The 18,606-nt window shown below is 44.8% G+C and overlaps 1 protein-coding gene across 1 annotated transcript; it reads left to right on the top strand.

Moving 5' to 3' along the window:
* The first annotated feature begins 3,909 nt into the window (after positions 1 to 3,909).
* kcnj12a (potassium inwardly rectifying channel subfamily J member 12a) lies at positions 3,910 to 9,956 on the top strand. The gene is made up of 2 exons (XM_012831025.2): positions 3,910 to 3,951; positions 8,279 to 9,956. Exon 2 carries the CDS (start codon positions 8,622 to 8,624, stop codon positions 9,939 to 9,941), a length of 1,320 nt encoding a protein of 439 aa, XP_012686479.1. The 5' UTR covers positions 3,910 to 3,951; positions 8,279 to 8,621; the 3' UTR covers positions 9,942 to 9,956.
* The last annotated feature ends 8,650 nt before the right edge of the window (positions 9,957 to 18,606 follow it).

Below are 18,606 nucleotides of genomic sequence, written 5' to 3' on the forward strand. Positions count from 1 at the left end.
AGTTGCATGCAGCATAACAGCTAAATGCTGCTTACCATGTTTAGTTTGGACTAGTCCATGGATCTAAAAGCCCTAGTCAGTTTATATTCTTTAAACTTGTCAGATAGATATATATTCTGGGCCTAAACCACTCAGTGATTTATAGACTGGTAGCAGTACTTTAAAATCTATTCTGTAAGATTTTTGAACTGGAGTCATTTTTTGGAAGTCCAGTTAAGAGACCATAACATCAGTCCACCCTACTGGAGATAAAGGCTTCTCTTGGGCTTTTTTGACCCTTGATTCTGGCCATATTTTTTTATATGACTTGTGAAGGTGTGATCTGAATCTATTAGAATAGAAGGACTTGGTTTTTAGAGGCAGAGAATGTAGGTGTTTGCTAATAATACTAATCCATGTGTTGACAATAATCTGTGTTTTCTCCTTTTTTAACAGAAGGAAATTTCAGCCAGATGTATCTGTGTATTACCTGCATAACTATGGTAATCAATGTAATTGTTCTGTACAATTTGGTCCAGCATATAGAGATCGAATAAAACAAAACTGATCCCTGAGGGATTCCGCATGTCATAGCCACCTAATCAGATTCAAAACTACCAATGGTGACACAGTAACTGACACTTTCCTAGCGTTAACAAATATAGTTATGGATGACATTATTAAACAGGGACAAATTGGAGACAAATTATTCTGTGAACATTATTACACTCCACATTCTCTTTCTCTCTCTCTCACACGCGCACACACACACACACACACACACACACACACACACACACACACACACACGCACACACACACACACACACACGCACATACGCACACACGCACACACACACACACACACACACACACACACACGCACACACACACACACACACACACGCACACTCACACACGCACACACACTCACACACGCACACACACTCACACACAAAGTCAAACAGATATTCTCAACAGAGATCAGCAGAGCAGAGAAAATGAGAGAGATATGTGGATGAACAGAGAGATGAAGACAAGGAGAGAGATGGATGCTTGCCAGCTCAGTCTCTGTAATTACTGTTAATCATGGCATCCCTGAGAATAAATGAGGAATTTAAATCTGGAATCTCTCCCTCCCTCCTCTCACTCTCTCTCTCTCCCTTTCTTTCTTTCTCTCCCTCTCTGCCTGTATCTCTCTTTCTGTCCCCCTCTCTCTCTTTCTCCCTCTCTCTCTCTAGGAAAGTGCTGAACCATCTTCAGTTCCACATCACCATGGAGACCCTCTGTCTGTGATGAGACGCTCGCCAATCACCATGGCTACAGTGAGTGGGTCCCCACCAGTGCTTTTGTCTCAGACCTGAACTCAGGTTAATACCTATTCCCAGGAGAGACCCACTTCCTGGGCTTTTGCCAAAGGAGGGTAGGGGTGTACAGGCGTTGGGTCACCCCGTCATTCCCTTTAGGCTAGATTCAAACAGACATGCCCACATACAGGCCCTGCTTTCTGGTGTAAAAATGGATCAGTCTCTTCCAAGGAACTAATATCGTTTGGTGGGGTGACTCACAGGAGACTGCATACAGGAGCCTGGGCCACAGCCAGCCAGCCAGCCTCTACATCTAATGCTCCCCCTATCATTCTTGCCGCCTTCATCTCTCTCTCTTTCTCTTTCACAATCGTTCATCTCCCTTTTCATTCTCATGTTCTTGTTCTGTCCTCTCTCTTTGACTTCCTCATTGCTTCGCTTTGCTTCTCTCTCGTTCTCTTTCTCCCCCAGTAAAAGTTATCAGTATTACTGAATGAGTCAAAGCTTGCAGAGTGAAAATAGAGACAGATAGAGAAACAAGTGTGTGAGAAGGTGAAATCCCCCCTTCTCACCGTGGCACAAAAAGGGCATTTTCACGCATGTTGCCCTGCCAGAGACTAGGTCTCCCCCACTACGAGGGTAGGGTCCGGGCTCCCCCACGCCAATGGATGTGTCCAATTGGGAATAATAACCATGGACAGCCTATTTAAAGGGGGCCTCATTCTTAGCAGGAAAAAAGCACTGGAAGAGAGAGGCATGTAAACTTAAAGAAGGACTTGAAGCTGATGTGAGGATAAGTCAGAATTGGGCGTATGGTGTTTAGATGCGTGAACACTGTGCCTGGTTTTTGTTGCCTAGTTTTTGTTGCCCAGTTTAGTTATTGTGCTTAGCATGTACATTTGCCAGAGATTGTGCCTAGTGTTTGTAAGTACCTTGAGTACTTTGTATGTCTTTGATTTATGTTTGTTCATTTTGTGTGCACTGGTTTAGGGTTGATGTAGAGAATCCCCCATGTAAATAAAAGAGAGATATATTTTTATATGAAGCCACCACCTCCTGCACTGTGTTCTTCCCAACCTCACCGCCAACTCCAGTCGCCCACATCCCAAAACCTGGGGTGGCCCCTCGGTCCCTCACATTTGGTGACAGTGGTGGGATTGTGCGCCGACAGAGACACTGGGGGAAGAAGGAAGGAGAGCAAGACCAACACCGGCAGGAGATGGCCTACCGGCGGCTAGCCAGGAGCAATGGTTGGGGGTCCGGGCTCCCCCGTGACAGTGGTTGGTTCCAAGTGGAGCCAATTGGACCCATTTAGCCCAAGTAGCCTGCCTATTTAAAGGGTGCCTCATTCAAGCATTGAGGGAGAGCATTGAGAAGGCACGAGTGAAAAAAACACTGTGCCTAGTTTGTGTGCCTAGTTTGTGTGCCTAGTCTGTGTGCCTAGCCAAATGTTCATAGAGAATTGTGCCTATAGTTAGAATGTGCTTAGAACTGTGACTAGTTAAATGTAGCACTTCGACTGCGTTTGTGATTTATGTTTGTTTATTTTGTGGGCGCGTGTTTGGGGCTGATACAGCCGAGTCCTCCTTTTAAATAAAGAAGAATATTTTTGTAAAAAAAAACATCTCAAAAACGTGGGGTGGCCGCCTCAGTCCCTCACATTAGTGCATCACAGGGAGACTTCAATTGATCATGTTAGGTGAAAGTAGCAAAACTTGACCGTCCAAACAGCAGTTAAAAATGATAAGAATTGTGATACACTGATGGTCATCCAATTGTTGATTCTGTGTGTGTAGTCACTGAGACTTCAAAGCATCAAGTGGATGAAACAAGCACAACTTGTGGGAGGAGAGAGAGAGTGGATTGAGTACTGAGCATACAGTGACCACAAATGGCAGTTTCTATGACACAATCAGAGGAGGGAGGGAGGGAGGGGAGGGAGGGAGAGAGAGAGAGAGAGAGAGAGAGAAGGGGAGGGAGGGAGAGAGAGAGAGGCAGACAGAGAGAAAACTGCAGCAGTGCTGGATCAGATTGCAAAAATGAACGGCGTGAGAGAGGAGGAGGGAGAAGTGAGGGATGACCCTGCGTTCTAGGACGAGTGTGGATCAGACTTCACGAGGATAGCCAACCCACGCCATGGAATTTCACAAGTGAGGAAGAGGACGCGTATGACGAAGATCCATCCATACCACAACAACATTTTCTCTATGGACAAATGCTTGTGAACACACACACATATACATTTACAAACACACTCACAGAGACACACTTTCAAGTCCTGGTGGAACCTTACTTTTTTTGGTTTCTTTTGAGGTGTACTTTTCATGAGGGATATATCTGGAAAATATTTTGACATTTTCTGAGCGCCGAACACACTCTGGGCTCTCCGTCTCATTCAAGAAGAACGCAACAACTCGAACGAGTGGAAGAGGAGGACGAGGAAGCAAAGTGCAGGATGACGAGGGGCAGAGGACAAATGTGTGCACAATCGGAGCGTCTGGACCCGGCTCCTCTGTCTTTAGGAATCTAACACGGAGGGAATGCTTCAGTTTGGCTAAGCAGAGAGTGTGTGTGCACGCACACACACACACCCCACGCACACACACTCACACACACACACTCATTCACCACCACGGAGGGAGAGAGACAGGGGAGAAAACGCAAGGTAAGCACAAACATCAAACTTTTAACCCCTTTTAAACCTCTTTCTATCAAAGAAACTCAACTGTCTGCTCACAGAGCAAAGCTGTGCAACAAGTTGCACTGTAATTGTGAGAAAATGATTCAACTGCGCTCCATAATTTCTTCACTAATTTCATGACGGGTAGTTCATCCCCGGGAGAGCAGCAATATGGCTTTAAATGTAGACTTGAATACAAATGCCTGAAGGTCTCAGCTGGGCTCAGTAACCACAGACACACACTCTGTGTGAAGAACGACCTCTGCACCTGCACCAGAACAGGAAAGATCTAATTAAGGTGAAGCGTTTTGATTAAAACTCCATAGATTATTCTACAGGCTGGAGAATATTACTCTCTGTGTGACAGTTGACTAACTGGAGATTTCACTTATGCTAGCAGTTAAATATCACCAGAGCAGTAATGATGATTATGTATTAAAACTGACCAATGAGTACTGTCCTAGATGATCTTATATGTCTTAAGATACAGATTTTAAACACCAACATGTAGTTTGTTTACTTTGCATGAGGTAGTGAGTATTCTATATGGTCAGGCTATAGATGAGGTAGTGAGTATTCTATTTGGTCAAGCTTGGCACCACAGTGGTGTGTGTAGTGCATATTCAGGTTGGAATATTCTGAAAACGGCAATGCAGGGATGTGTTATACCCCTGTACCAAAGTCACTCACGCTACCTTGACCAATGTCTCATTGACAACATAAACACACAACATGCGTGTGCAATCATAAGAACACACAAAGTTTCCCAGGCAAACACACACACACACACACACACACACACACACACACACACACACACACACACACACACACACACACACACACACACACACACACACACACACACACAGACCTTCTCCTGCCCCCCTCGTTCCTTCACTGTCTGTCACATAATAAAATGGCAGTAGTCTTTAAGTTGAGTGAAGGTGTTAAATGCTCCATCTGTTTGGTGATTCAGCTGTTGGAGGGAGATGAGAATGTCAGCATCTGGAACGATGAAGACGAAGATGAGTGAGCGAGCGAACAGGAGCAGTTGATTATGAACACGTCACCTGCCAGGGCTCATGGCTCTGTCTGTCACTCTTGAAGTGCCTGACTGATGAATCTCTCCCGATGTGTCTGACTCATTTGAGGATCTGTGTGTGTTCGTGTGTGTTTGTGGTGGAACAGGTTGTTTTGGTTCACTTTACCTGTTTGAGAAATCTTTGGCTCAGTGTGGCCCTCTAGTGGGACGTCTCAGCAACTCCGTGACTGAAACACACACCATGTAAACACAAATACGCAGTAGATGTATTGGCACATTGAGCCTACATGAAATGTATGTGTCAGAGAAATTATCCCAAAAACATGGTGTGGAACGTATTACAGACAGAAATGGCTCTGACTGTTTTGAATATGATGTAAACACGGACAAATAGATACAGACATATAGGCTTTATACACACATACACATTCTCTCTCTCTCTCTCTCTCTCTCTCTCTCTCTCTCACACACTCTCTCTCTCACACACACACACACATGTACAGACATCTTTAAGAGAAACATTTATCTTGTAAAATGACAGTTTTCCATGCCTGTGTTTTTTCTCTCATAGACAATGCACCACATTACTGAGCATACCCAGCAGCTGTGAGCCAGTCATGTGACTGGCAGCAACCTGTGTCCATGTCTGTCTCTATCTGTGTCTGAGGGGAATTATTTGTATAAATACCTGAATATGTGTGAGCTGCATCGTGCCTGCAGATAGTTAGGTAGTAGGCCTGCTTATGGAACTTACAGACATAGTTTAGAGAGAGAGAGAGAGGGAGAGAGAGAGAGATAGGGTACAGAGAATAAACAGACTGCAGGAGAAAAAAAACAGACAAGAGAAATGAATCATTGAGAAAATCCCTGTTTCTGTTGGCCAGATCAGGTTGCCTCGGCTCCTGGTGAGAGATAATTGACCCCCCCCGCCCCTCAGGTCTGGGACACAGCGACCCTCTCTGTTGTCTGCGCCGGCTGAGGTCATCAGGCCCACAGTCTGGAGCCTCTGGGGACGCCGGAGGGGAAGGGCTTGCTTTCACTTCAAGTATTCATGTGACACTTGATGCTGCGCATGACAGTATGATATGGAGACGCTACACGGTGCTCTATAGACAGGATGGGCATGAACATGCACAGTGTGCAGGAATAGTCCCAAACACACATGCTTGCAAGTGCGCACTCTCACAGGGAGTATGCCTACCGTGATGAGGGGTTTCATCAGAACGTCCTCTCTTTGCCCAAATAGCCTGTTTGGGTTTAGAAGTGTTAAATGGAGTAGATCACCAACATAGACACTGAAAGAGAAAGATAGAGAGAAAGTGTGGTTGTCTGACACACAACGAGAACAAGGCCTGAGGTAGAGATTGATTGATTCTGTATTAGTTAATTTTTTAAACCAGGGACATCAACACTGATATGCATCATTTAAATAACAAACGGTGCATCAGATTAAACCACCGAAACAACCACTGACAAGATGATTAAAAATTGAACACAAGCTGCTGCTCACCATCAGCAGGTTTCCAGCGTGGTGTCCCTTCAATGGACAACCCTCTCCTGCCTCGTGACCCTGCTGAACCAGGCCTATCAGTTACCAAGGACTCACCGCTCCCCATCAAATAGTATGGATTTGATGGCTGTTAATCTCCACAGCCAAATTAGCCCAAATGTGCCACCTACATATGAATCATTTTGTAGGTGGCAAAGAAGATTCTAGAAAAAAGTTGACTGATGTCTGACTCTGGCAGTAGATACCCTAGTTGTTGACCTGGATGATTGGTGAGGTTTAAATATTTTACTCTGCCTGATCTCAACAGCATCTTCACCCAAGGGTATGTTATTTCTCCCCTCAATAATGCTGACAAGTATTTTACATCATGAACATACCAGGTTGTAGATGTGTGTGTGTGTGTAGATGTGTGTGTGTGTGTGTGTGTGTGTAGATGTGTGTGTGTGTGTGTGTGTGTGTGTGTGTGTGTGTAGATGTGTGTGTGTGTGTGTGTGTGTGTGTGTGTGTGTGTGTGTTCTCAGGGGATGGAGCAATACAGCAGGTTGTTGTGTGATTAATAAGATGGCTGTTCCATGAGAAAGAGGTCAGACAAATTAAGATGAAAAAGCTTGGCTACATGTCATGGTTTTTAGGGCAAGCCTGTAACACACACACACACACACACACACACACACACACACACAACACACACACACACACACACACACACACACACACGCACACACACACACACACACACACACACACACACACTCACACACACACACACACACACACACACTCACACACACACACACACTCACACACACACACACACACACACACACACACACACACACACACACACACACACACACACACACACACACACACACACACACACACAAACACTGCACACTGCACACCCTGCACATTGCACATTCTGTTGGTTCTAGGCCTTTCTAGCTTTTCATCCATCTTTTTGAGTCTCTTTAGTCTAGCTGTTCTCTCTCTCTCTCTCTCTCTCAGCTTTCATGTAGTCCAACCTTTCATTCCCTCTGTACACTCCTCTCCCTCTGGGGCATCTGTTCCCAGGACTGATGTTGTAGACACTCCTAGATATTCTCTGAGGGCTCTTAATAACACACAGGCAAATAAACACACACACACACACACACACACACACACACACACACACACACACACACACACACACACACACAGATAGACTAAAATGCTAGACATTTCTCAAAACATATTCCAACACTGCCTCCCTAAACTCAGTTATACACAGAAAAATGTCTGTTTACATTCAATATTTTCATGTCAATATGTGAGTAATCAGATTCTTCATGGAGGTACAACTAGCTCTGATAGCTTGTGTAGCCTCAAAACTCTTTGTATGAGTGTGGGTGTGGGTGTGGGTGTGTATGCATGTCATCTGATACCCCTTACACTCTTGTTTTGTACTGCGCCTTGTAGAAGCCAGTGAGTCCAGCATCAATTATGCAGTTTCCCAAACAAGACCAGGGGATTCAACACACACATGCACATGCACACACACACACATGTAGTCACAAATATATACATTGACTAAGATGCCTTGATTTATTTCTACAGAATTACATATTTATCTGCCTCTTGCTGTTGTTAAGAATATGCTCCTTTCAATATGTATGAACATCATCATGTAGATGACTGGCTGAATGAAGGTCACTGATCCCTGACTAATTGTCTGTCTTAAGAGCTAATGCTGGTGTTGGTCTCTCTTTCCACAGCCTCCTGGACAGACCAGCTCCCCCTTCCCCTCTCCTGAGAGCCCCTCACACTGGGACTGGCATGGAGCCCTGCAGACGTTAGTGTGGGGGGTCGTGATCACACACCGAGGGCAGGGCAACCTGCAGCCTGACGGACGTCCAGAGGAAGGACACTCAGAGAGAGACGAGACTAGCAGAAAGACTGTAAGAGAAAAAAAGAGTAACGAGCGGGAGAGAGAAGCTGTCAGTTAAAGTGACAGCGAAAAAAAAAGTTGAAGGGCCTGCTGAGAGGTCGAAAGAGAACATCACTGTGACTGACTGAGAGAGAGAGAGAGAGAAAGAGAGAGAGAGAGAGTGAGTGAGGATGAGTGTGGGGAGGATTAGTCGCTACAGCATCGTCTCCTCTGAAGAGGATGGCCTCCGCCTGACCAACATGCACGGTGGTGGCGCCGGGGGCGGCATGAACGGCTTCGGCAATGGCAAGATCCACACGCGGCGGAAAAGCCGCAACCGCTTCGTCAAGAAGAACGGACAGTGCAACGTGCAGTTCACCAACATGGACGAGAAGTCGCAGCGCTACCTGGCCGACATCTTCACCACCTGTGTGGATATTCGATGGCGGTACATGCTGGTGGTCTTTACTCTGGTGTTTGTAGTGAGCTGGCTGGCCTTCGGACTTGCCTTCTGGGCCATAGCCCTCTTCCATGGAGACCTGGACAACCCGGCCGGGGACGACAACTTCACGCCGTGTGTCCTGCAGGTCAACGGCTTCGTGGCGGCGTTCCTCTTCTCCATCGAGACCCAGACCACCATCGGCTACGGTTTCCGCTGCGTGACCGAGGAGTGCCCGGTGGCTGTCTTCCTGGTGGTCTTCCAGAGCATCGTGGGCAGCATCATCGACTGCTTCATGATCGGCGCCATCATGGCCAAGATGGCGCGGCCCAAGAAGCGCGCCCAGACGCTGCTCTTCTCGCACAACGCCGTCATCGCCATGCGCGACGGCAAGCTGTGCCTCATGTGGCGCGTGGGCAACCTCCGCAAGAGCCACATCGTGGAGGCGCACGTGCGCGCCCAGCTCATCAAGCCGCGGGTGACCGAGGAGGGCGAGTACATCCCCCTGGACCAGCTGGACATCGACGTGGGCTACGACCAAGGCCAGGACCGCATCTTCCTGGTGTCGCCGCTCACCATCATGCACGAGATCGACGAGGAGAGCCCGCTCTACGGCATCAGCAAGCAGGACCTGGAGACGGCCGACTTCGAGGTGGTGGTGATCCTGGAGGGCATGGTGGAGGCCACGGCCATGACGGCGCAGGCGCGCAGCTCCTACCTGGCCAGCGAGATCCTGTGGGGCCACCGATTTGAGCCGGTGCTGTTCGAGGAGAAGAACCAGTACAAAGTGGACTACTCGCACTTCCACAAGACCTACGAGGTGCCCACCACGCCGCGCTGCAGCGCCAAGGACATGGTGGAGAGCAAGTACCTGGTGCCGGCCGCCAACTCCTTCTGCTACGAGAACGAGCTGGCCTTCATCAGCCGTGAGGAAGAGGAGGAGGAGGAGCAGGAGAGGGGCCGGGCCGGCGGCGAGCACACGCTGCCCAGCCTCAGCCCCGGCCGGACCAGCCGCCTGCAGACGCCGCGGCCCCATGAACAGAGGTCGTACCGCCGCGAGTCGGAGATATGACCTCTGACCCCCCCCCCCCCCGGAACCTGTCTGTTCGGTGTTTGTCCCACAAGTTCAATACAAACAAACAAAACATGCAGAACAATGCAAAGTGCCATAGGGGAGATGAAGAATCACAGAGTATGTGAGAAAGATACACCGGAAAAGAGAAGGGGAGGTTGAAGAAGAGAAGGGGAGGTTTTTATGGTGAGTAGGAGAACACACATCGGACAGACTGTGGGGACTGAGAGGAGAGGACATGACAGAATAGCGGACACTATGACATAAGATGGGAGGTGAGGCCAGGAGGACACTATTAATCCTGCAAGGAAAACTTGAATATTTCCTGTTTTTTTTTCCATGAAGGTAGTTTCGAGAGTATTTGACACTTACGAGAATGTCTCTCAGTCATGTAAATATATCACATAGATAAGTTATGTTTCGTGTGCATTAGTATTTTTAAAATCATTTAATAATAGGTATCTTTTTGTAAAAAAAAAAAAAGATCAGTTCAAATAACTAGCACAAATGACTAGCATACGTAGTGAGCTTAAGGTGTTCTAGAATTGGGAAATGCTGGACACACAGACACATTCACAGACACACACACACACAGACACACACACACACACAAACACACACACACACACACACACACACACACACAGACACACACACACACACACACAAATAGACACAGTCACATACTCTCATAATGCGCCTCATATACTCACACACGCATAAACTCCTGAGATCAGTGACACATGAAAAATCCCCTTTACTAAAAACTGTGCACTCCAGCAGAGGTGTGTGAGATGAGGCGTGTGTGAGTGTGTGAGCATGAGCGGCCGAGCGCGGGATCTCATTACCCAGGAAAGGGTGCAGAATGTTCACAAAAATATAAAAACCTTCAAAAAAAGACAGAGGAGGGACCGTTAATGCTGAATTCTGATTTCATGGAATCACTTCCTAAACATTTCATGTCATTTGTACAAGATCATTTTGCACAGGCATATTTTAAATAATTATAATTATTTTATAATAACAATAATGACTTTGACAATAACTATCCCACTGTGCTTCACTTTAATTCCCTAACAGTGAATTTAAGGTTTCTCAGATAACCTATGTAATGTCATCACATCTGACACTTTGATGCATTGCATATTATTAATTTTATGAACTGAAATCAAAGGGCGCATTATTGAAGTACCAGTAAACTACAGCATGCTGGTTGTTGCCTTGATTAACATCAGAAAGTGTATTATAGATAGGAAGAGAACGTCTAGAGGTGGCTTAATAATTGAAATGCTTGTGGAATCCTTGACTAATAAGACTACACCCACAAGGGTTCCTTCCTTCTAAAGCCCACCCCCAACTCCACAACGGAATCACTTCATCATTGTGTTTGAGTCACCACTCATACTTCAGTTCTGCTATCAGACTTCGACATCTCACACTGAAATGTCTAATCCTTCCCACCGACATTTCATTGAAAATGTTCTGCAGTTGTGTTATTACTCCAGATGTAGTAATGCAGTATTTGTCTGGCTCTGTGGAATTACAGTTTGCAATGATGATGAGGATGAGCTGACCTTTTCAAATCTCCCTCAACACCTCTCTTGATTGGTGTGATGAAGTATACACACTCATTTATAAACCACAGGAGCTCATGTACATTAAGGTTATAACAGCATGATATCATCTCAGTGAGTCGTGATATTTATTATAGCATAGCCAGACACATGCAAACCTGTACCTTCCGTCCTCTCCCAACCCATAAGTGGTCTTGCATGGCATCATTTCAAGATCAATACTATCAAAACTATCACACGATCGCATGGTGAACCTCCTTGGCATGCACCATTCATAGGTTATATCACTGAGTGCCCACTGGTTTCTAAGCACAGTGAGGACTTTAAAAGAATAAATAGCCAGCCATCTGTAGCTTTGGATGAACAGTGGCCCTCCTCCAGCCCATATTTGCATCTGAATTTAGAGGCTGACTCAGTCCTGATCAACACTACAGACAAAAGTGTTTTTCAGGCATGCTTTTTTTTTTTGCAGATTGTTATTTTAGCCCTTGCAAATGCTTCATTTGTGTTCTAGACCCTGGTCTGGTCTTTTTGGAGTTGGACTCGTCTGTTGAATCTATGCACAGTAACTAGGGAGTTAGAACAGGATGATGGACTGCAGGAGGCTCTATAGGTCTCAGTAATTCTCTGGCACAAATGCATATACATATATAAATAAAGAATATATATAAGAAAATAATATATATATATAATGCGTAAACATTTATGTTGCATTATCATAGAGGAAATGTGGAATGGAGCAGACCAATATAAATAACTACAACCATGACATCTTTATGCTATCTTTAACGTTTCAAAAGGTGTATATGTTTGATGCCTGATGACTAAGCCCCGATGTCTAGCTTCCAAAACAGAGGACAGATGGTCCTTACTCTAATAATATCAGTCCAGCTTCGTTTAAGTAATCCCCAAAGTATTCAGAGCCAGCCAAAAGGTCTGAACCACTTAATTAAACCAGAGATGAAGCCATTTCATTATGACAATCACTCAATCAATATTCATGCAACAGCTTCATGCTCGTACCCAAGGACACATCATTTTAGAGAAACAAAGTCATTCTTTTAGCCCAATTCCAACACCTCTGAATGAACTGCATCTATTGAGAAATCCGGTTTTCCAACTCAAATCTTTAATTCATACTGCACGGACCCTAGAGTGTGTTTCTTCTATGTGTGTATGTGTGTGTTTGAGTGTCTGTGTTGTCTCATACCACTTCTCATGGCCCTTTGCACAGCAGGAATTAAATGAGCAATAATAATTAAGAAAGCAATAACTAACATAACAACACACACACACACACACACACACACACACACACACACACACACACACACACACACACACACAGACACACATACACAGACATACATACGTACATACAAAAACACACACACACACACACACACACACTCTCTCTCTCTCTTTCACACCGACACACACACACACACACCGACACACACACACACACACACACACACACACACACACACACACACACACACACACACACACACACACACACAGATATTCCCAATGTTGGATCACAAGCTGATTATGAGAGTCTTAATGTACAATTTGACTGTCATAGGCATTCCAAAGATGCAATGGGGTGCACTGTGTGAAGCCAAAGCTGTTCCCTTCAAACCCATCTACGAGCCATGAATAATTCCACCAGTGATCCCGAGTCAGTGAAGAGCTGAATGGGTTAATCATCTTTCCAAGCCGAGCTATTTGTTCACTCCGCATGCTCCCCCACAGTGTGTCTGTTGTTAGAGAAGTGACGTGGCTGTACTCACCATACTGTACTTACTGAATCGCCAGGAGGCCTCATGAGAATACATGAGAGTCACTGAAGTTACTGTAAGGCATCCAGTATGATAGTGTGATGCTGAATTGGTGAGATGGTTCAAACTAAAAAACAGATGGAGAAAAAAGAAAATGAAAGAAACAGAATTAAGCTATCCCATCAGCTGAGGCACATTGCCTTCTAGGAAGGCTGGGATATTAAGTGAGTACAGTATATATTTGTGTGTGTGCGTGCGTGCGTGCACACGTATGTATGTATGCATGTGTGTTTGTGTGTGTGTGTGTGTGAGAGCATTTATGCATGTCCTTGTGTGTATGTGTGTGTGGGTACGAGCCCACACATGTGTGTGTGTCCCTACTGCTCTGAGATCTCTATGGTAACTCTGGCCTCATCAGCATCTCAGCTGCCTGTGTTCCCTGCACAGTTCCTGCTCTGCTAGGAGGACGGAGAAGTTTGGGCAGAATATCACAACAATAGTTCATCTCACATACCTACAATCCTAGGCGAGAAAAAAATATTTACACTAAATCAGCACTTATATTTTTGTAACTAGTGATTTTTAATATCCACTTAAATCACAGAGATGTAGGATCAGTACTTATGGATGTTTTGTAAAACTGAACATAAAATCACTGGATTAAACCTAAAGGAAAACTGTGTCCCAGTTAAAGGGGATTGATTTACACAGACACTTGTGTTCCAACAGGTATTTCTCTTAAAGGGATGATTGGTTGAACTCTGACCTCTGTAGAAGTCTTCCTACCCAGATGTAATGACACTGGAGAAAGAAAAAATGAACTGAGTAGAAAAGAGAAGGAGAAAATGAACTGAGTGGAAAAGAGAAGGAGAAAATGTACTGGGCTTTTATGTCCTTTGTTAAATTATTCCATTAAAGCCTGATTATGAAACGACCTGTCAGTGTTTTTCTTTCCTGCACTTATTCACTTCAACAAGCTCTTAGCTCCAAGATGGCCTTCAACTGTTAAGTAATAACTATATTTCAATATGATGAACAAAATAATAAAATAAAAAAAACACACACATCACTGGGTCCTATGTAAACATCCTGTTATTAAATTGGTTGCAATTGTCTTAACCTTGAATAGCACTATTTTGAATGCCACACACATGCCTTGCTAGATATAATACTACTATTATATGGAAGAGCATTCTTTTTTTTCTTTAGTTTTATGAGACATTTACCGTGCCTTTTCTTCATCTCTCTTCATTGTCTTTGTGAGAAGCAGTGTGTGTACAAGACAAGGATGCCAGTGAGACTTGTTCTCCCAACATGTTCAGCAGCACTTAACATGATTAAGGCTCTTTTATGGGGATGAGAACAGCATTTCCTCGCCGAACTGCCTTCATGAAGATTTTGGACTCTGACCCTACAAATCAGCTGGCTAACACACACACTCACACACACACACACACACACACACACGCACACCCGCACACACACACACACGCACACACACACACACACATACGCACACACACACACACGCACACGCGCACACACACACACACGCACACACCACACACACACACACAGGTGCCTTCCCGCAGACCTAAGGGTCTGTCTTCCAGTTAAAAAGGAACACATTTCACAGTCTCCTTCTCTCCCGCTGCGATGCACATAGGTGAGAAAGCTGAAGGGGTTCCTATGGAAACACCCCCCCCCCCAGAGTGAACATTCACTTCACTGCTATATGACTAAACTTGAACACACACACACACACACACACACACACACACACACACACATACACACACACACACACACACACACACACACACACACACACACACACACACACAGACACACACACACACTGAACACATGAACACATACACACAAAGCAAGAAACAAAGATGGTAAGGTAACAAACTTGCATTAGAAACAGGCACCTTAGCTGAACATTTTTTATTTTATTTTGAAAGTTGGTAATAACTGTGTTTCCAACCTCAACTCAATTTTTTGTCAATATTCCTACCTCTTATTTCAAGGTGTCATTCTGTAAGGATTTTCTTTGAGCTGTTTGTGAAACCAAGACATGTATGCTTACTGTAACAAAAAACACGGACATTTTGTTTTCTATATGCCTTTCTTTAATATAGCATCTGATGACTAAATGATGACTTCTGAAGGTAATGACAGTGTGACAGTGTGAGTGTGACAGTGTGAGCGTGTGTGTATCAGGGTTGTGTGGGGAGAAGATGTGCCCTGTTATGCAGGAGAACCCCACAGTGCAGACGACCTCAGATGACCTCAGATGACCTCTCAAATGGAGGTAATCCCCACAAAGGGCCCTTCAGTGGAGGAGTCAGTGGGTCCCACCGCGGAGCTGTGCACCACTGAGAGGTCACCTTGAGCAACACAGCGCACAGGCACAGGCACAGGCACAGGCACAGGCACGGACACGGACACGGACACGGACACGGACACGGACACGGGCACGGGCACGGGCACGGGCACGGGCACGGACACAGGCACAGGCACAGGCACAGGCTCAGACACAGGCACAGGCACAGACACAAGCACAGGCACAGGCACAGGCCCTACCCCACCCCCGTCCCATGAGGTCAGGTGAGAGCATCTGCAGACTCACCCATGACTCCAAGTCCTGGAGCAGCACGGAGCCCAAGACACTACAAGTCTTCTGCCGACAGATCTGGGACACGAATAGAACCCCCCCTCACACACACACCACCCCCCCATCACACGTGCACACACACACACACACATGCACATCAGCTGAGGGTAATTAATCATAATTAGGAGGAACTGACCAAGTAATGAAGCACTGGGGCCGAGCCCATGAACTGCGTCACAGTTAGTCTTCTTTTAGCTACTGCTTTTTAACCCACCGTGCCTGCGTGCGTGCGTGCGTGCGTGCGTGCGTGTGTGTGTGTGTGTGTGTGTGTGTGTGTTTGTATTAGTTTTTTGTGTATATCCATATATTTACTTAGCATAATTTACCAGTCAAGAAAGGTAGCTCAGCAAGGTTGCTTTCAGAACCCAATACAATGCACTCAAGGAGATTTTATGAGGAGAACACAAAAGTTTTATTTCTACAAAAGAAAAGAAAATCCAACAAAATGGGTGCCGTACATCACATCCCTCATATGATCAGGAGAATGTCATTACTGACTACATCACCTGATATGCATTCTACTGTGTGTGTGTGTTGACGGACAGAGACGTATTTGCAGGGAGGTAGGGTATGGAAGAGTTTGTGTGAGGATATTTATTTAAAATGTAAATAAATAAATAAATAATAAATAAAACTTTATTTATATAGCACCTTTCATGCAAAAGAATGCAGCTCAAAGTGCTTTACAGCAAATACATAATATGCACAAAGAAATGACATGCACATAAAAATAGACATCAAAGAAACATAACAAAGATATAGTGCAAAAAAAATAAAATTATAATTATGATTATAGAGATATATTTAATCCAACCCCTTAATATCACCAGTAGAGATTTAAATTAAATTAAAAGTATTTATATATATATATAGTGCGAAGTGGTAGCTAGTTAAAGGCTAATGTGAAGAGGTACGTTTTTAGTTTTCTTTTAAAGATGTTAAGCGAGCTGGCTTCCCTGATGTCTATAGGCAGTATGTTCCATAGCACTGGGGCGTAATTGACAAATGCTGCGTCCCCGATTTTCTTACGGCTTTTGCTGGGAACCTCCAATAAACCAGCATTCGATGATCGCAGTGTTCTTGAGGGCAAGTATTTGACTAGGGAGTTTGCAATGTAACTTGGTCCTAGCCCATTAAGGGCTTTGTATATTAGGAGAAGGACCTTAAAGTCAATTCTAAAAGTTACTGGAAGCCAGTGCAGAGCAGCTAAAACTGGACTAATGTGCTCTCTCCTCTTGGTTCTGGTTAATAGCCGAGCTGCAGAGTTTTGAATGAGCTGAAGTCTCTCAGTTGTTTTTTTTGGGAGGCCAGTAAGGATTGCATTACAATAATCAAGACGGCTTGAAATAAAGGCATGAATCAGTTTTTCAGCATCTTTTTTATTTATAAATGGCAGGACTTTAGCTATGTTTTTAAGGTGGAAAAATTATGTTTTCGTCACCTTGTTAATGTGAGACTTGAAGCTTAAATCTGAATCTAAAATAACACCAAGACTTGTAACCTCCGATTTAATCAAGGGAGTTAATTTCCCCAAATTGTTAAACAGCATTTCTCTTTTTGTTTTAGGGCCGACTAGTAGGATCTCAGTTTTGTCCTCGTTTAACTTCAAGAAATTATTGCTCATCCACTTATTTATCGCCAAAAGACAGGTAGTAATGGAGTTGATTGCTGCAGCATCATTTGGCTCACATTTGGTAAAGGGAAACAAAGGAAAACTCTGATCTTTCACAGTCACAGATGAGAAAACTGAAGGATGAATAGATGTCCTTAATAAGTATTGGGGTGAGCTAAAGGCAAGTTAATAAGATAAGGTCTCTCTCTCTCTCTCTTTCTCTCTTTCTGAATGTGTGTCTGTATGTCCTGTCAGCACTAGTCCCCATTTGTGGCTCCATAGAAAGATAATCTGAGTCTACAAGCTATTCATCAATTTAAAGACACACACACACACACACACACACACACACACACACACACACACACACACACACACACACACACACACACACACACACACACACACACACACACACACACACACACACACACACACTTGACCTCAATGAAACTCTTGTCCTATGCACAGGATAGGGCTAAATTTAACAGTTGTCATATCTCTTATACAAGTGTTCCCATACCTCACACACTGCTGACACCAAACTGATTGACACATTGATTTTACACGAACTGATTCACACAGATAGCAAATTATCAAGACACATGTACAACAAAATCTAGTGTGTGTGTGTCGTATGTGTGTGGGTGCGTGTGTCGTGTGTGTGTGTGTGTGTGTGTGTGTGTGTGTGTGTGTGTGTGTGTGTGTGTGTGTGTGTGTGTGTGTGTGTGTGTGTGTGTGTGTAAGGGGGGGGGGGGGGTATGAGAGAGAAGAGAACTGTGGATGCCGCAGACAAAAGTATGAGAAAGCAGAGCCTTGTGGTGACAGGAGCCATTACTGAGACAGAGAATAGGACAGAAAAGACAGAAAGTGGATAGGGAGCAAGTTGACTTCCCACTCTGCCTCTCCGTCTGAAAACAGAAGCAACATTGTTCAAGGCTGTTTGAAGAGATGTCCACTCAATGGCTCCTCCGTTTGACATCTAGTCTTCCTCTATGCACTCCAGTCATGCTTT

Source organism: Clupea harengus, chromosome 23, assembly GCF_900700415.2.
Source record: "Clupea harengus chromosome 23, Ch_v2.0.2, whole genome shotgun sequence".
Lineage (NCBI taxonomy): Eukaryota > Metazoa > Chordata > Actinopteri > Clupeiformes > Clupeidae > Clupea > Clupea harengus.

Excerpts from the sequence above, each read along its gene's own strand:
- kcnj12a (XM_012831025.2), top strand. The coding sequence starts at position 8,622 with ATGAGTGTGGGGAGGATTAGTCGCTACAGCATCGTCTCCTCTGAAGAG.